Raw genomic sequence first — 26,874 nt, forward strand, 5'->3', positions numbered from 1 at the left:
GAGAAGTTACAGCTTGGTATAAACTCACCTGTCAATACCAGATCCATATATTTTGTGTACCAATTATTGACACCAATTATTTTATAATTAATAACCATTCAGTTGAATATAAATATCCGATATTGTTAATTTTTAATACTTAATTTATTTATTAAAAAAAAATGTTTAATTTGATTAGTTTAAAAAATAATTAAAAATCTGGAAATTTTAGTGCTTACTTCTAGTTTATTTTACCAGTTTAAGAATACTAAACTTTATTATTTTAATTAATTAATCTTTCTCATTAATTTTTTTTTAATTCTTGCATACAAAAATTGTTAATATTGTAGATAAATAAGTTTTAAAATAGGGTGTCAATAATTGGTACCTTTACTTTAAATATAATTATTAATTAATAATTAATAAATTAAAACTCTCAAAAATTGAGTAACGGTATATTTATTTATACAATTAAATTTATTTATTTTTCAGAACAATTTTATTATTATCTATTAACTATTAAAATAATAATTATCTCTGGCTCACAATAAATTATTTACAATCTCACACGATTTAACAACAAACGAAGGAAAATATATGGTGACTATTTACAGGTACTAAGCCCATTCCTTCTTTTGCGTTTATTAAATAGTTATTATCAACATTTATCTTTATCTTTTTTCTTTTAAATAATTAATAGTCTTTCCCTCGCAAGCAACAACCTCCACGCTAATTATGCAGTGACTTGTAAACAAGCAAAAAATAAAACAGTCCAACGAGGAAAAGATTTAAGAGATCACAAACTACAATCTCGTAAACATTAAATAAATAAATTAATTTATTAGGATACTTTTAAGTGGCTACAGTCGTCGGTTCTGCAACTGTTGACGCAGAATCACCTGAAAAATATTTTTTTTATTAATAATATGTATTATTATAATTTTATAATAAATATTTTTATTATTAATTACAAGCTCCGAGCTAAGCAATTGCAATTTTTTTGCTTAAAAAAAAATTGGTTGGAATTTTTTGTGAAGTTCAGGAACTCGCCACCCTGGCGCTAGGAGCGCCAGGAACAGTAATACAATTTATAATTTATTAATTATAAAAAAAAATATAAATAAATAATAAATGTTGGGTAAACACTAATGACATTTACCCAAAAAAAAAAAATGAATGCGTAAGTATAATATTTATATGTATAATAATTGGATTTTTTTTTAAAAGTTTAGAATATAAATAACAAATGTGTATAATACATAATTAATTGTTAATTATTAATTATTAATTAGATTATTGGTTATATGGTTATTAAATCCTGACTAGATAAACCTCCGCTTAATTCTAACATTTAAAATATGGAATGTATTAAGTATTGTGCGTAATTAAAAACAAGTTGAGTATTTGTTTAGTAGATAATAATATTTACATTTTTTTAAATAAATTTTTGATTAACGCTGGATTTAAATACTATGCGGAGTTAAATCGGGCAGAACGTTAATTATTCTTTAGTAAGAATAAACACGATTGATATGCTGTCATTTTTAATCTTTCATTTATTTTATCATAATTATTTATTAAATATTTTATTATTGGAACATTTAATCAATCTTGGAATTATTTTATTTTTAAATATTTCATTGAGCCAAAATTTATAATGTTAAAAAAAAAATGACTAATTTTATTAAAAAATTAATTTTAAAAAAGCCACACTTGATATAGAAAGATAGATTTATCCGTTTCAGCACATAATAGTTTAAATATTTGATACTACCTTTAGAAAGTTTGTAAAATTTATAAATTTAAGGGAAATTATACATTTAATAATTAAAATTTTTACTTATTTAATGAGCTATAACTTGCACAAGAAATTTTTATACAATTAGTTATGCAGTTATGTCGAAGATAATCACATAAAAATAATTATTTTTCATATTGCTGATTTTATAAGCTGGAGAAAAAATATTTAAAATTATTTAAAAAGAAATTATAATAAGGTAAATTAAAGCTAATTACATGAACTTTGAAATAACAATTGCCAGAATTTAATTATCAATTATTCTTTTTAATTTATTTGGGAAAATCTCGTTAAATTAATATTTTAATGAAAATGAAAAAATTTTTCTCTTATCCACAACTTTGAAACTAATGGACCGATTTGCCCCTTTTTCAAACTTGACCGAGATTTTCGTTGATAGAATAAATGTATTGAGTTTGACCGAGATCCGTAAAGAATTCCGGCCGTAATCGTGCTTACACCCCGGTTCTATCACATATATAAACTTTTGAGCTATTTTTCGGTATAACTCAATAAAAAAAAACATATTATAGCAAAATTTGATGTTATTTCCTACAAGAGAACCTCTGCAACAGATTTATAAAGAAATCTACATAAAAAGTAGCACATTATCGTTTTGTTGTCGAGATATAATAATTGAAACATTTTTTAGGAAGATTTCTTTAGAAATGTAGATATTGTAGCCAGGACGTCGCAATTTAAAGAAAATTTTTGGATATGTTTAATCAGCCGAAAAGTTTACATCTACGGAAGAGAACGCGGCATGTAAGCAGGATTGCGCCTAAAGTTCTTGACCGATCTTTATGAAACTCAGTGTACTTATTTTATGAATCAATACCGAGATACAGTTTGAATATGAGCTAAATCCGCCGGTTAGTTTACGAGTTGTGGCTAAATTATATCTGTCCAACAAAATATATCCAAGATTGATCATCAATAATTCATCCCGATCAAACCAGCACCGGTAAGTGCTTTAACTTTTTTATAATAATAATAATTAATAATAATCTTAAACATATTGAAAAGTATCTTTAATATTTATTAGTTTGGAGAAAATCAATCATTAATTTATGAAAAAAATGATATTGTTTTTTTTCTTTGCTGAATTATTATTAGCTCGAAGCAAATTTATTTAAAATAAAATAATAATTACCAAGTAATGCGGCCTCTAGATCTCCAAGAATTTCGGTTTCTTTGGGATCAATCAGGTTGAAACGTTGATTAAGAAGTGTAAGATGAGCAAACACACAATTGAGATGGGCATGGAGTCCCAAAAGTGCAACCTCGCGAAAGTGGCAGTGGTAAATGTGTGCCACTACGTGGTACAAGAGCCGCAGGATCTTACGAACTATCGACTCAAACGAACTCGGGAACTCGTTTGCTAAACAAAAATCGTTAGTTCAATAAATTTAGACATAAGGTAAAGTACCCAGTACTTGAACACTTATAAAAATGGGACCAGTACTTGAACAGACTTTTCGAATAGTTGTAATACAAAATCCGGATATTTATTATGAGTAATATGCGCATTTTATAATTATTCAATGATACAGTAATTGATTTCTGTAAGTTTTTTCAATTATAAATCAAAACAATTATATTTTTGATAACTTAAAAGTTAACATGTCGAGAATAGCTGATAGATGCTATTTTTTTTATGAAAAAGGTACTAAACCGTAAACCGAACAATCAGTTAAAAAAACGGTATATCATTTTAAGTAAAAAAAAATTATACCACCCAATGAAATAGTCTTTTCTAAATAATACATATTTTTTGCAAAGACATATACTATAATTTTTATATTAAATTTAGCGTGTGACTTTACCTCGAAATTTAAAAACCGGTACCCATAACCTGAACAAGATGGGGCCGTATAATTTTAACAGCACTCTAATCTCTAATAGGTTTATAGACTAGTTATCAGCATTGTCATTTGCATTGATTACTGCTAATTAAATAAGTTTTATAGCTAAAAATTAGTGTAGTTAAAAATTATTGAACGTTTTGAATAGAGTTTTTTTTATTTATAATTGAAAATTTGCTTTGTCATTCATAAAAAATGTAATTAAAAAATTAAATACAAATATTTATCATTTTTAAATGAACATATTAAAAATTAATAGTATTATTTTTAATATGAATCAATAATATGTTATAATTCTTTGGATATTTCAACAAAACGTTGAAAATTTTTGATGTGCCTATTGGCATATATTTTATTAGTTAAACTACTGCTTTGGGAGTGTTAAACTACTAAGGCTTGTCAGAATTGATTGTTCAACTACTACTCCTTTGATAGTCTATCTTAAAAACGTTGTCAAAATTTAAATATTCTATCCTTGTTATTTTGCTAATTAATTTGAAATTGTTTATATTTTCATTAAAATCACTAATTTAAACTAATAATTACATCTTTATAGATTAAAAGTAGGGTCAAATACGTTTTATTTTGAAACCTGTTCAACTACTGGGTCCTCTACCTTAATATGCTCAGCAATTAAATATAAATTATTATTTACCATATTTCGTGGGAAATATCGTCTCGTCGCTGACGGTACGTTGAGTGAACGTCATAACGTAGTCAATGTACTGCGGAGCAGCGACCCGAGTTTTCTTTCCCTTCTCGTCAAACCACAAGTAAGTTCTAACAATTATTACACTTGATTATTAATATTAAAAAATTTAAAAAAGTATATTATTAATTAGCAATAAATAATTTTAAGCTTAGAATTTACAAGCAAAAAATTTAGTGCAGAAAATCTTCAAATTTACCAAAAAAATCTAAAAAATTATTAAAATAATTTAAAATTAAAATAATTCAAAAATTATTATAATTGAAAAAATTTTTTAATAATTTTCAAAACAAACCTGAGTCCAGGCCCAGTCATATCAGGACAACCAGTTTGAGTACAAAATTCCGAAATAGTCCCATAGATCAAATTAATATGATCAAAGAGAGATAGCGTATGAGAGGCCAGCCACTCGTTGTAGTCCAGCCCTGGTGGTAAGTCCACCAGCATCCTGAGGTCCAGCTCGGGCAGCTGTCTCTCCAGGGCCGCTTCCTCCAGGTACAGCTTGGGGTCTTCCGTGGTTCCTGCATCTTTCTCCTTCCGTCTGGCTTTTCTAAAAAAAATAAGTAATTTAAATAAGCAATTTCATTTTTATATATTAATAAATAATTAGCAACCTTGCAGTCACTTCGTGACTGCCGTGACTTGTGGGCTATAAATAAATAAAATTTTGCTTTATTAAATAATGAAGTTTGTTATATTGCACTGTACTTTCTTGAATATTGACATTTTTTAAGATATAAGCTCATTCCGATGTTACACTCATCAAGAGCTTTCATTTGAGTACCCACATCAATTTTTGATATATTTTTCATACATACATATATATAATATATATAAATATATGAAAAATTGTTGTGGGTACTCAAATGAAAGGTCTTGATGAGTGTAATGTCGAGGTGAGCTTATATCTTTAAAAATCTCAATATTTCACAAGATACAAAGTCATTTCTTAATTAATGGAAATTAATTTAGGTAGCACATATTTAATAAATTTAAAAATTTTATAATAAAAAAATGAAGGCAAAAAAATTTTCAAAACTAAAAAATTTAATTTTCTAAAAATAATTTGTTTTTTAATTTTATAACATATTAAATTTTAATATATTTTTCATATATATAAATATATATGAAAAATATTTATTATTCATAAATATAATATATATTTGAAAGATATAAGCTCATCTTGATGTTACTCATTAAGAGCTTTCATTTGAGTACCTTCATGCATTTTCATATATTTTTCATATATACATATATATAATATATATAGATATATAAAATATATGAAAAATTGATGTGGGTACTCAAATGAAAGGTCTCGATGAGTATAAGGTCAGGGTGAACTTATATCTTAAAAAATGTCAATAATTCACAAGATACAAAGTCATTTCTTAATTATTGACATTTTTAAAGATATAAGCTCACCTCGACATTACACTCATCAAGACCTTTTATTTGAGTACCCACATCAATTTTTCATATATTTTATATATTTATATATTTTATATATATGTATATAAGCCAGTCCCATGGCTAAGCGGTATAATGCTTGTCATGCTTGCTTGGGACTGGTGAGGCGTGGGTTCGAATCCCGGTGTGAGCTGAAATTTAATTTTCAGTGAACATCGGTGCTCGTAACTCACGCCGGGCTGTACAGGTTTGGGTTTTTCGATGGTTTCCCCAAGCCCTGTGCTACCGGTGGGGCACAGGCAAATGCGTGCAGTTTCCCCAAAGTCGGCCCATCGCCGCATTACTCTCCAGGCTGAAAAAGTATGTAATACCGCAAAAACTTATTCTGCCAAAACTTAATGTACCGATCAGCCTGGAGTCCCCTTCCGGTCTCGGCCGGACCCCCATTGAGACAGAAGTCTGAAAAGCGGGGTTAAAATAAATAAATAAATAAATATATATGTATATATGAAAAATATATCAAAAATGCATGTGGGTACTTAAATAAAAGGTCTTGATGAGTGTAACATCAAAATGGGCTTATATCTTTAAAAGTATCATAAAACAACAAAATACAATATAATTTCTTAATTATTGACATTTTTAAAGATATAAGTTCATTCCGACATTATACTCATTGAGACCTTTTATTTGAGTACCCACATCAAATTTTTACATATTTTTCATACATACATATATATATATATAGATATATATATATATATATATATATATATATATATATATATATATATATATATATATATATATATAAAATATATGAAATATATGAAAAATTGTTGTGGATATTCAAATAAAAAGTCTTGAAAAGTATAACATCAGGATGAGCTTATATCTTTAAAAATGTCAATCATTCACCAGATACAAGCTCATTTCTTAATTATTGACATTTTTAAAGATATAAGCTCATTTTGATGTTATACTCAAGGAGAGCTTTCATTTGAGTACCCACATCAATTTTTCATATATTTTATATATTTATATATATAATATATATAAATATATAAAATATATGAAAAATTGATGTGGGTACTCAAATGAAAGCTCTCGTTGAGTATAACATCAAAATGAACTTATATCTTAAAAAATGTTTATATTTCCCAAAATACAAGTACATTTCTTAATTATTGACATTTTCAAAGATATAAGCTCATCCTTACATTACACTCACCAAGACCTTTCATTTGACTACCCACATGCATTTTTATATATTTTTCATATATTCATATATATAATATATATAAATATATAAAATATATGAAAAATTGATGTGGGTACTCAAACGAAAGCTCTCGAAGAGTATAACATCAAGATGAGCTTATACCTCCAAAAATCTCTAGATTTCTCAATAATAACACAATATTCCTCCGAGCCTGCATTGCGACGTGTTACATAAAACGTATGAATCAGCTGTTACACACGTCGAGTCAGCTGACTGGTCTTTTAATAAATACCGAGAAATCAATACCTGGAATTAACAAAATAATATATTAAAACCTGCAGAAGCACGTAACGGTGTCCTCGACGTCGATGGCAAGAGGATTGTTAATAGCGGAGTATTTAAAAATTTTATTTTTCCCGAGACCAAACATCCTGATAAGCTAACTTTGATGAACAAACTGATGATTAATCACTGACAGGCTTCAAGAAGCCATACAACCAAGCCACGTCTCGGTAAACAATCCTGATAACTTATCTGATAATTAAATCACGTGGGTAATTTTACCTCTAACAATATTTATATATTTATTTAATTATTATTATTAGTGCAATAATGTCCATCTTACCCCATAAACCAATCCACGGTATCGCGGAGGTACTCGGGTAACCTATCCAGCTTGGATGATTTTTAATTCCTCCAGTTTGATAACAAAAAAACCGGCTGGTTCCTCCGTTTTAATCCTAGGACTCAATTCACTTATTCATTTAAATTTATTTTAACAATAACAATTATAATAACAATAACAATAATAATTATAATTATAATAATAAATCTTCCAGGTTAAAATCAAGAGTTTAAGAAAGCCAACATGGCCACTAATCACTTTAGCTATCTAAGTCGTTAATGAAGAGTCACTCTCTTTAAGGGGCTCTATTATTTATTATTTATGATTTATTTTATATAACTCCTCTGGGATTAAATACGCAATTTTGGAAATACGGAATAACCTTGCGCGACAGCTGATCCAGTCTTCGAGAATCTAAGATATTTTTGAGGAGGTAAACTGGAAATCTGCTGTTCTCATAGAATAGCACGGCAAGCTTTGCAAGCTTGCCGCGATGGCGCCGCTGCGCGGCGCCATCACGGGAACAAGATTATCAGCTGATAGTAAGCAAGATGGCGCTAGTTAGTTCTTCTTTGTGAAAAGGTAAGAAATTTGTTAATAAATTTAATTATTTATAAATTTATAAGATTAAAGTTAGCTGTAGCTAATTTTTTAATTTGTTAAACAAAATTAGATTTGAAAAATTGCATTTAAGGTAAAAGCCCCAATTATTGACAGGGGTCTAAATATTGACACCCCAAATTATTTTTAAATAACGAAAATCTCGGTCAAGTTTGAAGAAGGTAAATCGGTCCATTAGTTACATATCCAAAAATTTTCTTTAAATTGCGATGTTCCGGTTACAACCCCTAGATTTCTAAAGAAATCTTCCTAAAAAATGTTTTAATTATTATATCTCGACAACAAAACGATAATGTGCTACACTGTTAAAAATTTTTGTAAAATTACAATCATATTACAAAACAAATAATAAGTAAAATTACAAATCAGTGTATAGCAATGCGGAATAAAATACAATTCATGTAATTGTCCAACACCTGTCAGGAAATCTACTAAGATGTATTGTAATTTTACAATCTTCATGTATAAACCTAACACGCATTGTTATATTATAGAACCGTTCGTAAATTTTTAAGATAAAGCTTTTTAATTTTGCAAACATTATTTGTCATCTAATTCAGCATAATTGTATAGAAAATCACAAAAAAATATTGTAATTTATATTACAATAATCTCATAAAAAATTTAAAAAGCTTTTTTTTATTTTTACAATTTTCGTTGTAAAATTACACAGTGCAATGTAATGTTACCAGAAAATTTTAATTATATTACACGAATTGTAATTCTACTTCACTGTTGTCCAATTTTAAAAACAATTCTTTTCAGTTTTACAAAAATGAGACTGATGTATCAAAAAACAACAATGTCCTTCATATTTATTTTTACTAATTTTTAGTCTAAGTTTATTTGTAATAATAAATTCGAGGCATCGTTTATCTTTTATAAATTTTAATATTGCGCTCAAACGATCATTTCGAAATCAATATATTTTAATGAGTATATGTTAGACTTTGATTCTTATAATATTCAATGAATTATAAATAATGTAAAAGTTAGTTATTTCCCATCAATAAACAGCATCAAATAACACAACTAATGTGAATAATAAATAATAAGCCGTAAAGCTCAATCACCACATAGGATTAGCTTATAAGAATAATAAGATGTTTAATCACCTATCGGTCGTACGGCGTAGGGCGTTAGGTAACGGTCTGGCAAGCAAGCGGCTCGCGTTCGATTCTTAGTTAGGGTAAATATTATTTTCACTATATGTCATCTAAGTTGTAAAAATTAGGTCTACGTGAGATGCAAAATCTAGTCAGCGCTTCATAAAAATAAAATGACAACAAATAATAAATCAAATCTTTCTTTTTTATTATTTAAATTCAAGTAAAATTCAAGGAAAGTATTGTAATTTTACAAACGGCTAATCTAAAAATATTTTTAAATTTACAAAACCGTTTTGTAAAATTAGTAACCTCACAGAGCTATATATGTTTTGTAATATTACTATACCCGATTGTAATTTTAAATAAATGTTTTGCCTATTAGCTTCCAATACATTTCTTGTAAAATTACAATAGAAATTTTTAACAGTGTACTTTTTATGTAGATTTCTTTATAAATCTGTTGCAGAGGTACTCTTGTAGGAATTAACATAAAATTTTGCTACAATATGTTTTATTTTGTTGAGTTACACCGAAAAATAGCTCAAAAGTTTATATATGTGATAGAACCGGGGTGTAAGCACGATTACGGCCGGAATTCTTTACGGATCTCGATCAGACTCAATACATTTATTCTATCAACGAAAATCTCGGTCAAGTTTGAAAAAGGGGCAAATCGGTCCATTAGTTCCAAAGTTGTGGGTAAGAGAAAATTTTTTCATTTTCATTAAAATATTAATTTAACGAAATTTTCCCAAATAAATTAAAACGCATAATTGATAACTAAATTCTGGCAATTGTTATTTTAAAGTAAATTTTACTTATTATTTATTTTTTAATATGATTGTAATTTTACAAAAATTTTTAACAGTGCACAGCTTATTAATAATTAAGTTTTCTTAAAATTAGGGGATACAAAGAAAACTTCACCGGGAAATTCTATTTGTTCGTCTGGAAGTTCATGATGCACTTGCAAAAATAATTACACTGTGCAATGAAGCTTCGAGCATGACTTTAATTTCGCACTGTTTGGATAAATGCTTAACGCCTGAATAATTTAAATCCCTCCAGCTGCAAACAGCTGCAAAGACAATAAAATACTTGAAGAGCCAGTGGCTGGAAAAAATAATAAATACTGTGAAAATTTCCTTCCGCGAAGTCGGATAAGGTGCTTTTAATATCCGTCAAACAGATCCATGAGTTTACGACGTCGTTAAACTCAAACGCTTGGTCAACCTCATCGTCCAATATATGCAAGTACATATTATTATTTTTATTTATATTAAATATTGCATACCTTAAGCTAGACTTTCCTATTTAACTTAACTATTGTTCCTGGAACTGCTGTTCTTAGAACGATTGTGCCTGGAACTTCTGTCCTTAGAACAATTTTTCTTAGAATTTCTGTTCCTGGAGCAGCTGTTCTTAGAACAATTGTTCTTAGAATTTATGTTACTGGAATCGCTGTTCTTAGAACCATTGTTTTTGGAACTGTTGTTTTTAGAACGATTGTTCCTAGAATTTCTGTTCCTGGAACTGCTGTTCCTGGAACTGCTGTTCCTGGGACTGCCGTTCCTAGAACTATTGTTCCTGGAACTGCTTGTTTCTGCATCTACTGTTCCTAGAACCATTGTTCCTGGAACTATTGTTCTTGGAACTACTGTTCCTAGAACTATTGTTCCTAAAACTGCTTGTTCTTAGAATTTCTTTTCCTGGAACTACTTTTCCTAGAACTGCTGTTCCTCGAACCATTGCTTCTGGAACTGCAGTTTCTAGAACCATTGTTCCTGGAACTTCTGTTCAGAGGAAGTTACCTGTAACTAACTACGTACAAGAATTGACAGAATAATGAACAGCAAGATCGAAATAATACTTTTTTTTAAAGATAAACAAATTTTATTTAAGGTAAAAGCTCCAATTATTGACTGAGGTCTAAATATTGACACCCTAAATTATTTTTAAATATATTTATCTGTAATAAGAATAACTATCATTTAAATTTTTATTAAATTCTAATTAATTAAAAAATTGAAAAAAATTACTCAGTTCAAAATATTAAATGTTAATTATTAAAAAAAAGAGCACCAGTTCATCAAACCAGCTTACGAGCGTTTTTCTTAACAACTTTGGTTAGAAAAGCAATTTTTTTAAATGCCGAGTTTAAATTAATTTCTTCATCTAATTATATGATCTTTTTTTTTTAATTAACTATCTATGAAAAATTAATAAAATTGAATAATTGAAATTGATTGTTTCCTTTATAATATTTAAATAATGGGTGACAATAACTAGTTGATAATTTTTAAGTTGAATCCCATATTGACAGCCAGTCGAGAGTGCTATTACGGCTTTTTTTTTACTTTAACCTAAGAAGTTAACTGTAAGAGTTTGAACTCTGTTGATTCAATAAATTAATTTTTATATTTTTAATAGTAATTAATCATTTATGGAAATTATTATTAATAAACTTTAATAATATTGATTACTTAATAATAAGTTTCGATAAATAAGAATAAGCTGATGATTCTAGGCATAAGCAGTATAGGTGTCAATAATTGGGGCTAAGGTATGTCAATAATTAGATCAATCAGTTTTTTAACCTGTCAATAATTGGTGTATCCGAATACTCTGTTTGATTATTTAAAATAAATTAGTAAATATCAGTGATTATCATTTTAAAAAAAGAAATTGATTAGTTAAAACATTACTTGAGACATTACCACAAACAAAATCTAACGATATTGATATTTGATTGGTTAAAAAAAATCAAATCATAACTTTGTCTCTTATAGTGTCAATAATTGGGGCTTTTAGTCTACTAAGGCTCCAGTAGACTATTATTTGTGAAAACTTTTATGAATTTAAGCTATTTTTAAAAGCTAACTTCTAACAAGCGCTTAAGGCATGTTAAAATTTACCCAACTTTTTTTTTTAATTGTATCAGTTATTTTTTGCAGACTGCATTGAATACATTGATAAAGTCTTCGATAGAGAAATATCAGTTATTGTTGGTAATTCCAATGCTAGATCCTTTAAGCAGCTTTCTAAGCTTACAGCCCTCATTAGATGCAATTTTTGAAGTGACTCTCACAACCAATTCAAAAATATTTTCATATGTGGAAGAAATTAACGAGTTTGTACCGTCTTTATTGAAGTGGATTGACGAGATAGTGGTTCAGTTACATTCAATTAAGCACCCACAAGCTTACCTGTTTCCGGAGTTGAGGTTTCTCTCGGATATGTTACTTTCGCCTATTGGGCTTCTGGATGACGTAATTGTTGATGCAAAGACAAGCATCTAGAGCTTCTATCGACCCCTTATTGGTAAATTGATAGCTTACGTCGATAGTTATCAAATGTACCTTGAGATTCTGAGCTTGGATGTCGAATCCTATCTTCGGTGAGTAAATATTTTTCTATTATAATATTTATTAATATATAGATACTTAGCTTATAAGCTTTCAGATGAAGCTTACAGAAATATTATAAGTTATCGAATTTAATAGAACACTGATAGAAAGATTTAGTTTTATTTAATAAGATTTAGTAACAGATACTAAATGATTTAGTAACAAACCTTTCATTACCAAAAATTTAGTAATAGGTACTAAATCATTTACACTGTTAAAAATTTTTGTAAAATTACAATCATTTACAAAACAAATAAAAAGTCAAATTGCAAATCAGTGTATAGCAATGCGAAATAAAATAAAATTCATGTAATTTTCCAACACCTGCCAGGAAATCTACTCTAACATGTGTAGTAATTTTATAAACTTCATGTATACTGATAGAAAATTTATGTTGACTCAAGAGATATTTTCTTGATCTAAGAATTTATTTTGGAGGACAGCCGAGACCAGTGATTGCAGTTTCAATCGGCTTAGCGAAACGAATGTAAATTTTGAAAAAACGTTTTTAGAGATAATAGATAATTTAATAAACTATTTCACCACAAAGCGTTTTTTTTCAAAAATTTCATTCGTTTCGTGAAACCAATCGAAACTGCAATTGCTCTGCTGTTGGGAGTGCGACAGAGATAGTTCCGTTGAACTCCGTGAGAGCAAAGCGAGAAAAAGATGGTCTCGCCTGTTAAGAATTTCTTTTCTTGATTTAGATTTTCTTGGCTTAAGAGCTATATTATCTTCAATCGATACATTTAAGTTTTTCAATCAAAATAAAATTATCGTTTAAAAAACTTAAAATAATTCATTAAAGTATATTTCAAAAACTAAATAGTCTTTAATTGTTATACCAAATAAAAATTATTTCTTGGAAATAAGTAAATTAATTAATGACAAAAAAAAAAGCCATTCTTAACACAAGTCGGTAACATCTTAAATCAATGTTATCGCCTATCTTGAACCAAGAGACAAAAATTCTTGAAAGAAATATATATATATATATATATATATATATATATATATATATATATATATATATATATATATATATATATATATATATACATATATCTAGTTTCAAGAGTTCAAGTTTTGAAGAAAAAAAGTTTCTTGAATCAAGATTGTTTTTCTATCAGTGTATAAACTTAACACGCATTGTAATATTACAGAACCGTTTTAACAAATCAATAATAGACTAATTGAAAAATGTTAACTAAACTCCACTGAGAAAAGACATAAATAAAAGCCATTCATTGGGAGTATGTGTGTTTTCAAAGGGAAGATAAATCTTCCAAAATCGAGCTTAATAAAATAATCTGAGTCAGTGAATAGGTCATGTATCACGTAAACATTGGAATTAAAGCATAGCCATCTACCAACAATACTTACCAAATAAATATTTAGTACCTAATATATGAAAAATATATCAAAATTTAATGTTATTGAATTGAAAAACAAAAAATCATTTTGAAAATATTGCATTTTTTCATTTTTCAAAATTTTTTTGCCATCATTTATTTGTTATAAAATTTTTAAAATTATTAAATACATGCTAAATTAATTTTCATTAATTAAAAAATGACCTTGTATCTTCAGAACTATTGACATTTTTAAAGATATAAGCTCATCCCGATGTTACACTCAACAAGACCTTTCATTTGAGTACCTATATCAATTTTTCATATATTAATGTATATTATATATATGTATATATGAAAAATATGTAAAAATGCATGTGGGTACTCAAATGAAAGCTCTTGATGAGTATAACATCGGGATGAGCTTACATCTTAAAAAATATATATTGTATGTATGTATTTATGAAAAATATATAAAAATTTAATATGTTATTAATTTTAAAACAGAAAATTATTTTTAAAAAATTGCATTCTTTCATTTAAAAAATTTTTTTGCTATTATTTATTTGTTATAAAATTTTGAAAATTATTGAATATATGCTCAATTAATTCTCATTAATTAGAAATGACCTTGTATCTAGTGAAGTATTGATATTTTTGAAGATATAAGCTCACTCCGACATTACACTCATCGAGACCTTTCATTTGAGTACCCACATCAATTTTTCATATATTTTATATATTTATATATAATATATATTATGAATATGTATATTAGGGTGTGCTAAAATGTAACTCCCGTGGAGAACCTTTTAAAATTGGAATTTTTAGTTCCGCTTTTAACAGGGGTTGCGTTTGGGCATTTCCTGATATATTTTGGTGTGAGACAATGTATTTGATTTTCATAAAATTTTTTAACAGAAGCTTAGTTCGGGTATTTCCGGTGAAAATTCAAAATTTGGCCGGAAGTGCCCAATTAAATCTCCTGTTAAAAACCCTATAAATAATCAAATGAATTCTCTCAACCCGAAATATCTCAGGAAATGCCCAATCACAGCTGCTGTTAAAAGTGGAACACAAAATTCCAATTTTAAAAGGTTCTCCACAGAAGTTACATTTTGGCACACCCTAATATACATATTCATAATATATATTATATATAAATATATAAAATATATGAAAAATTGATGTGGGTACTCAAATGAAAGCTCTTGATGAGTGTAACATCAGGATTAGCTTATATATTTAAAAATATCAATTGTTAAGAAAGTACAGTGCAATTTAACAAAATTCATTAATTTAATAAAGCAAAATTTTATTTATTCATAGTTCACAAGTCACGTTAGTCACCTAGTGACTGCGATTTCGCTAGTTGTTTCGATTAGTAAATTTTGTTTAATTAATTATGATATTAAAGTTAGCATTTTGACATTTTAAATTTGATAATTGATAGGTTAGTAAATTAATTAATTTTTTTCAAGTTTTGAAGATGGACGGATTAGATTTTTATTTGGAAAATTTAAAAGTAAAAAATGAAATTGAAATAAATCAAGAAATAATTGATAAAATTATTCAATTAGCGACTCGTGGTAAAAAGTATCCCGATGATAAAATTGCAAAGGTAATAATTTTTTTTTTTTTTTTAATAATAATTAGATTGCCGGAAATAATTTAACAGTACGCGGAATTAAAATTTTATAAGAGAAAATGCCTTAATTTAATTAAATCTTTAAAAATGACAAATTTTAATTAAGTTAATATCCGAAGTATCCTCGGATTACCGAAAAATTGAGTTGAGGTTAATTTTAGAGAAGAGAGTGGAAAAATATTCTGGTTGGAAAAAGCCAGAGGTCAAGTATGACTTTTATAAAATAGAAGCGATGCAAAATTACAAGGTAATAATTACAATTAAATTATATTACAGTTTTTCTCTACAGTTTTTGCTATTTTAATTAATTAACGACTTGCGAAATAATTTAATGAAATATTTTAAAATTTAATATTAATATCAAGTTTTTTTAATAAAATTACCTTCTAATTAGGAGATTCAAAAAAAAATTCACCGAGAAATTTTATTTGCTCGCCGGGAAGTGCATGATGTGCTCGCGAAGATAATTATGCTGTGCAATAAAGCTTCAAGCATGACCTTAATTTCGCATCGTCTTGATAAATGCTTAACGCCTGAACAATTCAATTTTCTCCAGCTCCAGACAGCTGCGAAAACAATAAAATACTTGAAAGGCCAGTGGCTGGAAAAAATAATAAATACTGTGAAAATTTCCTTTCGTGAAGTCGGAAAAGGCGCTTTTAATATCCGTCAAACAGATCCGTGGGTTTACGACGTCGTTAAACTCAAGCGATTGGTTAACCTTATCGTCCAACATATGCAGGTACATATAATTATTTTTATTTATATTAAATATTGCATGCCTTAAGCTAGAATCTTCTAGTTGACTTAACTATTGTTCCTGGAACTGCTCTTCTTAGAAAGATTGTTCCTAGAATTTCTGTTTTTGGAACTACTGTTTTTAAAACGATTGTTCCTGGAACTGCTGTTCTTAGAACGATTGTTCCTGGAACTGCTGTTCTTAGAACGATTGTTCCTGGAACTGCTGTTCTTAGAACCATTGTTCCTGGAACTGCTCTCCTTAGAACGATTGTTCCTAGAATTTCTGTTCTTGGAACTGCTGTTCTTACACTGATAGAAGGATTTAATACGAAGTACTAAACTGATTTAGTAACAATATTTTTATTCCTTTATTTGGGGGAAACAAATATTTTGTACCCATCAATATTATTTGTTACAGTTTAATAAATGATTTCTTTATATGAACGAAGCCTTATTACATGGAAATGAATATTTATTTCCACCAAATAATATTTAGTAACAGGTACTAAATATTTCTTTAGTAAGTATTGTCGGTAGATGGCTATGGTTTAATTCCAATGTTTATGTGATACATAACCTATTCACTGACTCAGATTATTTTATTAAGCTCGATTTTGAAAGATTTATCTTCCCTTTGAAAACACACATACTCCCAGTAAATGGTTTCTATTTATGTCTTTTCTCAGTGGAGTTTAGTTAACATTTTTCAATTAGTCTATTATTGATATGTTAAAAACTTGTTTATTTTAAATTTTATAAATGTCTCAAACAAAAAAATATAATTTAATGAGATTATTTTCTTTATAATACCTTATATTTTTACTTAAAATTATTTATTTTAATTATTTTTATTTATTTTAAGTTAAAAAGTTGGGTAACACGCTAAAATTAGTTAAAAAATTAATTTCTTTGATACCAATAAACGATTTATTGAGTAGCAATAAATAATTTGTTAAATACTAGTAAATATTTATTTAGAGGAATTAAATGGGCTTTAATAAATGATTTAGTACCTATTATTAAATATTTGGTAATGAAAGGTTTGTTACTTTATCATTTAGTATCTGTTACTAAATCTTATTAAATAGAACTAAATCCTTCTATCAGTGTAGAACGACTGTTCCAAGAATTTCTGTTCTTGGAACTGCTGTTCTTAAAACAATTGTTTCTGGAACTGCTGTTCTTAGAATTATTGTTCCTAGAACTGCTGTTCTTAGAACGATCGTTCCTAGAATTTCTGTTCCTAGAACTATTGTTCCTGGAACTGCTGTTCTTGGAACGATTGTTCCTGGAACTTCTGTTCAGAGAAAGTTACCTGTAACTAAGTACAAAAATTGACAGAATAAGGAACAGCAAGATCAAAATAATACTTTTTGTTAAAGATGAACAAATCTTAGTAAAGGTAAAATCCCCAATCATTGACACTATAAGAGACAAAGTTATGATTTGATTTTTTTTAACCAATCAAATATCAATATCGTTGAATTTTGTTTGTGGTAATGTCTCAAGTAATGTTTTAACTAATCAATTTCTTTTTTTAAAACGATAATCACTGATATTTACTAATTAATTTTAAATAATTAAATAGAGTATTCGGATACACCAATTATTGATAGGTTAAATAACTGATTGATCTAATTATTGACATACCTTAGCTCCAATTATTGACACCTATACTGCTTATGCCTAGAATCATCAGCTTATTCTTATTTATCAAAACTTATTATTAAGTAATCAATATTATTAAAGTTTATTAATAATAATTTGCATAAATGATTAATTACTATTAAAAATATAAAAATTAATTTATTAAATCAACAGAGTTCAAACTCTTACAGTTAATTTTTTAGGTTAAAGTAAAAAAAAAGGCGTGATAGTGCTGTCGACTGGCTGTCAATATGAGATTCAACTTAAAAATTATCAACTATAGTTATTGACACTCATTATTTAAATATTATAAAGGAAACAATTAATTTCGATTATTCAATTTTATAAATTTTTCATATATTGTTAATTAAAAAAAAAAAAAAAAAGATCATATAATTAGATGAAGAAATTAATTTAAACTCGGCATTTAAAAAAATTGCTTTTCTAACCAAAGTTGTTAAGAAAAACGCTCGTATGCTGGTTTGATGAACTGGTGCTCTTTTTTTTAATAATTAACATTTAATATTTTAAATTGAGTAATTTTTTTCAATTTTTTAATTAATTAGAATTTAATAAAAATTTATATGATAGTTATTCTTATTACAAACAATTAAATATATTTAGAAATAATAAAGGGTGTCAATATTTAGACCCCTTTCAATAATTGGGGCTTTTACCTTAGTAAAAACTTTTATGAATTTAAGCTACTTTTAAAAGCTAACTTCTAACAAGTGCTTAAGGCATGTTAAGATTTACCCAACTTTTTTTTTTAATTGTATTAATTATTTTTTCAGACTGCATTGAATACATTGATAAAGTCTTCGATAGAGAAATATCAGTTATTGTTGGTAATTCCAATGCTAGATCCTTTAAGCAGCTTTCTAAGCTTACAGCCCTCATTAGATGCAATTTTTGAAGTGACTCTCACAACCAATTCAAGAATATTTTCATATGCGGAAGAAATTAACGAGTTTGTACCGTCTTTATTGAAGTGGATTGACGAGATAGTGGTTCAGTTGCATGCAATTAAGCATCCACAAGCTTACCTGTTTCCGGAGTTGAAGTTTCCCCCGAATATGTTCCTTTCGCCTATTGGGCTTCTGGATGACGTAATTGTTGATGCAAAGACAAGCATCGAGAGCTTCTATCGACCGCTTATTGGTAAATTGATAGCTTACGTCGATAGTTATCAAATGTACCTTGAGATTCTGAGCTTGGATGTCGAATCCTATCTTCGGTGAGTAAAGATTTTTCTATTATAATATTTATTAATATATAGATAGACTTAGCTTATAAGCTTTTAGATGGAGCTTACTGAAATATTATAAGTTATCGAATTTAATAGTATACTGATAGAAAGATTTAGTTTCATTTAATAAGATTTAGTAACAAACCTTTCATTACCAAATATTTAGTAATGGGTACTAAATCATTTACACTGTTAAAAATTTTTGTAAAATTACAATCATTTACAAAAGAAATAATAATTAAAATTACAAATCAGTGTATAGCAATGCGAAATGCAATACAATTCATGTAATTTTCCAACACCAGTCAGAAAATCTACTAAGATGTATTGTAATTTTACAAACTTCATGTATAAACCTAACACGCACTATAATATTACAAAACCGTTGATCAATTTTTAAGATAAAGCTTTTTAATTTTGCAAAGATTATTTGTCATCTGATTCGGCATAATTGTATGTAAAATCACAAAAAAATATTGTGATATATATTACAATAATCTCATAAAAAATTTAAAAAGCTTTTTTTTATTTTTACAATTTTCATTGTAAAATTACACAGTGCAATGTAATGTTACCAGACAATTTTAATTATATTACACGAATTGTAATTCTACGTCACTGTTTTCCAATTTTAAAAACAATACTCTTCAGTATTACAAAAATGAGACTGATGTATCAAAAAACAACAATGTCCTTCATATTTGTTTTTACTAATTTTTAGTCCAAGTTTATTTGTAATAATAAATTCGAGGCATCATTTATCTTTTATAAATTTTAATATTACGCTCAAACGATCATTTCCAAATCAATATATTTTAATGAGTATATGTTAGACTTTAATTTTTATAATATTCAATGAATTATAAGTAATGTAAAAGTTAGTTATTTTCCATCAATAAACAGCATCAAATAACATAAATAATGTAAATAATAAATAATAAGCCGTAATGCTCAATCACCACATAGGATTAGCTTATAAGAATAATAAGATGTTTAATCACCTATCGGTCGTACGGCTTAGGGCGTTAGGTAACGGTCTAGCAAGCGCGCGGCTCGCGTTCGATTCTTAGTTAGGGTAAATATTATTTTCACTTTATATCATCAGAGTTCTAAAAATTAGGTCTACTTGAGGTGCAAAATCTAGTCTGCGCTTCATAAAAATGAAACGACAACAAATATTAAATCAAATCTTTCTTTTTTATTATTTCAATTAAAGTAAAATTAAAGGCAAGTATTGTAATTTTACAAACTTAGCTGATCTAAAAATATTTTTAAAATTACGAAACCGTTTTGTAAAATTAGTAACCTCACAGAGCCATATATTTTTTATAATATTACTATACCCGATTGTAATTTTAAATAAATGTTTTGCCTATTAGCTTTCAATACATTTCTTTTAAAATTACAATCGAAATTTTTAACAGTGTATTATAGCCCCTTTAGTTCCACCCAATAAATATTTAGTAGTATTTAACAAATTATTTATTGCTATTCAATAAATCGTTTATTGGTATTAATGAAATTAATTTTTTAACTAATTTTAGCGTGTAACCCAACTTTTTAACTTAAAATAAATAAAAATAATTAAACTAAATAATTTTAAGTAAAAATATAAGGTATTATAAATAAAAGAATCTCATTAAATTATATTTTTTTGTTTGAGATATTTATAAAATTCAAAATTATACTAGTTTTTAACATATCAATAATAGTCTAATTGAAAAATGTTAACTAAACTCCACTGAGAAGGCACATAAATAAAAGCCATTTATTGGGAGTATGTATGTTTTCAAAGGGAAGATAATTCTTCCAAAATCGAACTTAATAAAATAATCTAAGTCAGTGAATAGGTTATGTATCACATAAACATTGGAATTAAAGCATAGCCATCTACCAACAATACTTACCAAATAAATATTTAGTACCTGTTACTAAATATTATTTAGTGGGAATAAATATTTATTTCCATGTAACAAGGCTTTGTTGATTTATTATTTAGAATTCATAGAATAGAAATAATTATCAAAACTAAATTAAGTATCCGTAAAATAGACCGTGATTAAAATGCATCTTTAATGCACGTCTGGGATAGCATTACAGGAAAATCCCTTGACTGTCAATCAGATGATCCGAGTTCGATCCTTGGTCTGGGCGAAGTGATTTTACATTTAATTTTTTTTTTTTTTTTAATATTATCGTATACGCGAACATTATACGAGCTTAATATCGATTATTCTGGGTGAATGCACCTATTTTCTTTCATCGGATTCCTACGATGACACGGTGAATCGACCGTAATGAGCTAGTTGTTTGTCAGTTATATGCGGGTGAATTGATGGTCAAATGTCGATCAGATCCCCTGATAGCCAAGTTGGCCGCAACTTTCTGTCAATCTACTGCCGCAACTTGTCACCAACTTGGCGGCAACTCTTGGAAAGTAACTCGGTTGGTGTTGTATCGTCTACGTTTTCCAAAAATTATAAAAATAAAATAAATTTATTTTTCCCCGGCTCGAAATTTGCTCGCCGGAGTCCAGGGTCATAAACGGAGATTACATTATCAATAACAAAATAATAAACAAAACACTTTATTTTAAATAAATCAAAGAAAAAAAGAAAAACCTCTTTATTGGCCTGATCATGTTAATAAACGATATAAACAATATAAACAAATTAAACAATATAAACAATATATTAGAACACTCTTTTCACACATACTCGCGGTTCAAAATCGCGAACTAACTGTCAAGAGCTGGTTCCCCGCTTTCCCAGGAGACTAGCCGTCACCCCTGGGCCTAAATCTCTACCCCGAGAGCGAATGGAGAGTGTCCTCTTCGCCCCCACCTACACGGCTTATGATCACCTACCGTACCTCAGCTGAAGGCTTTGGCACGGGGAGAAGCACTTTCACCCGGTCGGTTCATGATACTTACCTGGGCCTTGGTCAGACTCCAGGTAAAGTATCATCCTCTGGAATTACTTGGTGAAGAGTATTCGCCCGAGTAATTCTCCCGAGAAAGAATTGCTTCCTTTATCGAGCCAAATTTTGGCGTTTATCATTTTTTGCCTAACTCTCTTGTAACGAAAAGGAAGAGTCGTTTTAGACACCTGTCCGGTGTTCTCGAACTAGCATTCAAAAATAATTATTTATTATTTTAATCGCAATTTCCTTCATTTTCTATCCATTCGTCTCGCCAAATTCTAAGTTTTTATTTTTGAAACTCAAATCTTTATTATTTTAATCGCAATTTTCTTCATTCTCTATCCATTCGTTTCGTCAAATTCACAATTCTTTATTATTTTAATCGCAATTTCCTTCATTATATATCCATTCATTGATTTTTCCATACTAAATTGTCCTCGGGACTTATAAAATTTTCGCTTACCTAATTTATTTCTTACAAAATAATAATCGTCATTTCTTTCATTTTATATCCATTCATCACTTTCCCATACTAAATCTTGTTCGGAACTTAGAATAATTTTCCCAGTCTTTTAATTTCTTTTACAATTAATTCGCTCGGCTTCGTAATAATTTCTCACACGCTTATTTTCTTAATTTAATCATACCTTCGGTAACAATAATATAAAATTATTAACTAAATAAATACAATAATTAAATAATAATCGCCGCACTAATAACAATAATTGTTTTTATTAATTTTTAAGTAATTAACAACAAATAAACTAAAATACTCAATTACAAAAAGTAAAATTTGGGTCATAGTGTCAACTTGTTCACCAAGTTGTCACCAAGTTGTCGGCAAAAGTTGCTCTGAAACTTTTTCACACCAAGTTGACGATAAGTTTCTCAAGAAATTTGGCGACATATTGCGGCAGTAGATTGGTCTCTTTTTTCTCAGAAACTTGTAGCCAACTTGGCGCCAACAGTTACAAATTCGGAAGTTGACCGCAAGTTGTCGCTAAGTTGGTGGCAACTATCTGACACCAACTTGGTTGGTCTGAAACTGTGGCTATCAGGGTCACCGTAAGTTCACCCGCAGGAAAAGGTATTTCTCGGATCTACAGTCGGTAAATCAATCGTCAAAATTGTTCACGACACCTAATGTAAACCGTCAAATCACTTCATATAGACTAATGTTTGACCGTGAATTGATCATATTATAACCGTGGCGGTGAAACTGCTAGTGAAGAAATCATTTATTAAACTGTAACAAATAATATTGATGGGTACAAAATATTTGTTTCTCCCAAATAAATGAATAAAAATTTTGTTACTAAATCAGTTTAGTACTCCGTACTAAATCCTTCTATTAGTGTAATCGCTTGAAGAATCACTAAAACTCACTATTTTATTAAATTTAAAGTCCTATCCGACCTGCAACTCTGGTGAAAATGACTTGCTTTTCCACTTCCTGCTGCCCTGTCCCTCATACCTTGAAATCAGATCTAAATTCCTTAAAATCATCTCAAGTCTCATGAACAACGCAAACCTGGTTTCCATTCTGCAACTTAGTAAACCTAATGAACTATTGAACGTCTACAATTACATAGGAACACTTTGTGAACTGAGAGAATCGATTATTGAACATTAACAAATTGAAACTCTTTTCTTTATATGTACTTATAATTTTATAATTTGTATGATTGTATTGAACTCATTGCACTTAATTGCAATTTTTTAAGAAAGCAATAAAATTATCTTATTAAATTTAAATACTTTTAAATAGCTGTCATTTTGAAACTTATTCATCTAGCAAAATAAATAGCTATGTAAATAAAAGGTTATTTAATGAGCTTTCAGATAAAATTTACAGCTATTTAGTAAGTTATCTTATTCTTAAGCTACAGCAAGGAGAGACACTAAAAGTTTTCGTTTTTAATTAATTTATAAATATCATTAATTGCTGTAATTAGTAAACTAAACGAGCGATTAAGCTGATCTTCGAAGTTAACCTTGGAAATCCTTCAAAAAATAAGTACGCTACGTTTTATGATCTGATGAGAATTTTGTGAGTTACAGTAAAACCCGGTTATATCGTAACTACAAACTTTTGCGTTAATTGTGTTTTCTAAACTTTGACGAGCTGAGTCGGGAAATAGGAAAAGTTTTCAAAAGTTAGGCAATTCCACAATTGTAATAACTTTATATAAAATCTGCTAACTACCAATTTTTTTAGAAAGTTAATAACAACTAGCAAACTAATTTTCCCGTGCATCAAAAGATAATTGAATATTCATATTTTGACAACGTTTTTAAGATAGACTATCAAAAGAGTAGTAGTTGAACAATCAATTCTGACAAACCGCAGTAGTTTAACACTCTGGGAGCAGTAGTTTAACTAATAAAATATATGCCCTCGCGGTTTTTGAAATACCGTAACCCGAGTAAAAATGAAATTATTATTTTTTACGGAAAAATAATAAATTTCGTTCGACCGCCGCACCACCGCTGCACGACCACCGTTTGGCGGACTATTACGCCGCACGCAAAAAATTTGCTCCCCCTAGCATCGCCGCACTACCGCTGCACCACCGCCGCACCAATGCTAAATCCACAGATTCGGTAGAATCTGGCGCCAAGTTCCGTTCAAATCCGTTGCAAACGGAGCGCCAGACTACCGAGTGTGTTTACCGTAAGCAGAACGATATTTTCAGGTTGCAAAATTTTATTCATTCTACAGACCTTTTTTTTCTTCAATGATACTCTATAATAATACGTTATATATTATATTATCAATATTAATTAATAATGGTCTTTGAAAATAATAAATTCTATTTAAAATTAATTAAATTCACTGGCACAAACTATAGCGACCCAGATTTTTAGATCCTGACTTTTTTCTTATGGAGAAAGTGACATGCCACAGACTAAATAATTCGAGAATCCATGGTAATCCTTCTATAGATAAGAAACTACAGTTAGAAAAAGATATTTCACAGCTTGCACCTACACTCGCCAGGGTACGCTGGAATTATTTCTACATAAACTGTAGCTTCAAGAGGATAGTTTGTTATGAAAAATGCAGCCAACGCGAGATTTAAGTTGGTACGAATTGTCAATTTGTATTATAATTACAAAAATACTAAAATCCGAACAAAAACAGTTTCACTGTAAAAATCGCGCCAAGTCCACGTTCATAAGACTTTGAAGAAAAAAAATTTTTTTTTCTTTACAAAAAGATATAAAATCAAAATATTAAAAAATTCAAGTAACCGATATGATTGTATATAATTTTCGGAAATTAAAAAACATTTTGTTGTAAATTTAAAAATTAAAGAAATAATTTTGGAACGTACTTGGTGTGCGTCATTGTGTATGTCAAATTTTTTTTCAGTCTTAGTAGATAGATTTTACGAATTTCATAAAAAGTAAAATATTTTGCAACCACGCACACTAAATACGTTCCAAAATTATTTCTTTAATTTTTAAATTTACAACAAAATGTTTTTTAATTTCCGAAAATTATATACAATCATATCGGTTACTTGAATTTTTTAATATTTTGATTTTATATCTTTTTGTAAAGAAAAAAAAATTTTTTTTCTTCAAAGTCTTATGAACGTGGACTTGGCGCGATTTTTTACAGTGAAACTGTTTTTGTTCGGATCATACCTACAATTTCACAAAAAATGGTATCATAATTAATTTATCACGCAATAATTAATTAATAAATAATGCGACTAGAAATCTTTATGTAAGACCTATTGATCAACCTCCTTTTAATCGAATGCCTAATATTAAAAAAAAAATTTTTTTTAAATCAGGCCAAAGCACCGCGAAATTATTGATTTTTTTAGTCGTATTGTTGATGTAGATTTTTAATTTCGTCCTCGGGTTGCACAGAAGCGGTACGCCTATCGAAATACTCTGAAAGAATTTTAAAAATTGAACTGTGATGGGATTCGAACCTGGATCGTCTGCATGGAAGTCTCGAACATTGCCAACTGCACTGCAAGCCATACTTAACTTAAAAAATTTAGTTAAGCTATTTGAATGATCAACGAATATTTTATTTCGATGTATATACCATCAAACAGCGGTATGGTTCGGCGGTGGTGCAGCGGTGGTGCGGCGGTCGAACGAAATTTATTATTTTCTCGTAAAAATTAATAATTTTATTTTTACCCGGGCGCGTCACAGCTGTGGTGCAGCGGTGGTGCGGCGAATAGAAATTTATTTACTTGTCACGGCGCTGGTGCGGCGGTAGTGCGGCGAATAGATAAATTCTTTACTTGTCACGGCGGTGGTGCGGCGGTGATACGGCACTTGTAAAATAACCAAAATTGTCACGGCTGTAGTGCAGCGGTGGTGCGGCGCTTAAAAAGCCGTGCAGCGGTGGTGCGGCGGAATTCTGTTTTTACTCGGGAAATTTTCGGTATTAATGCATTTACCATAAATTAACCGCTATAATTCTGAAATAATACGGTATTTCTGTGGTTATTTTGGCCAGTTTTTTTACTATAGTTATACAGCATTTCTACCGTACCTTTGCTGCAAAGTTCACAAATAATACGATAAAATTACCGTA

The 26,874-nt window shown here is 28.6% G+C and overlaps 2 protein-coding genes across 4 annotated transcripts in view; one reads left to right on the top strand and one right to left on the bottom strand.

Moving 5' to 3' along the window:
- Positions 1 to 662: 662 nt before the first annotated feature.
- Positions 663 to 8,042, bottom strand: LOC123263593 (MOB kinase activator-like 2). 2 transcript variants are annotated; one of them, XM_044726487.1, is made up of 5 exons: positions 7,609 to 8,042; positions 4,647 to 4,901; positions 4,298 to 4,422; positions 2,931 to 3,158; positions 663 to 878 (listed from the first exon to the last, which is right to left on the bottom strand). In XM_044726487.1, the coding sequence occupies exons 1-5, from the start codon at positions 7,611 to 7,613 to the stop codon at positions 832 to 834; spliced, it is 660 nt and encodes a 219-aa protein (XP_044582422.1). In that variant the 5' UTR covers positions 7,614 to 8,042; the 3' UTR covers positions 663 to 831. The 2 variants fall into 2 exon arrangements, with proteins under 2 accessions (XP_044582422.1, XP_044582421.1); XM_044726486.1 differs by lacking the exon at positions 7,609 to 8,042 and adding an exon at positions 7,319 to 7,481.
- A 4,623-nt stretch (positions 8,043 to 12,665) lies between these two features.
- Positions 12,666 to 26,874, top strand: part of LOC123263509 (dynein axonemal heavy chain 1-like) — a 33,274-nt gene continuing 19,065 nt past the window's right edge. Inside the window, exons 1-2 of one of the 2 annotated variants that reach the window (XM_044726345.1) lie at positions 12,666 to 12,735; positions 18,928 to 19,370. In XM_044726345.1, the coding sequence (XP_044582280.1) occupies positions 18,991 to 19,370 (380 nt within the window). In that variant the 5' untranslated portion in view covers positions 12,666 to 12,735; positions 18,928 to 18,990. Of the gene's footprint in view, positions 12,736 to 16,149; positions 16,488 to 18,927; positions 19,371 to 26,874 lie in introns of those variants that run through there. The other variant, XM_044726344.1, reaches the window with a different exon arrangement.

Source organism: Cotesia glomerata, linkage group LG4 (genome assembly GCF_020080835.1).
Source record: "Cotesia glomerata isolate CgM1 linkage group LG4, MPM_Cglom_v2.3, whole genome shotgun sequence".
Classification (NCBI taxonomy): Eukaryota; Metazoa; Arthropoda; class Insecta; order Hymenoptera; family Braconidae; genus Cotesia; species Cotesia glomerata.

Coding starts and splice junctions, on each gene's coding strand:
- LOC123263593 (XM_044726486.1), bottom strand. CDS start 7,413: ATGTTTGGTCTCGGGAAAAATAAAATTTTTAAATACTCCGCTATTAAC. Junction 4,423..4,646: donor ATGACTGGGCCTGGACTCAG/GTTTGTTTTGAA, acceptor AATAATTGTTAG/AACTTACTTGTGGTTTGACG. Junction 879..2,930: donor TCTAGAGGCCGCATTACTTG/GTAATTATTATT, acceptor AATATTTTTCAG/GTGATTCTGCGTCAACAGTT.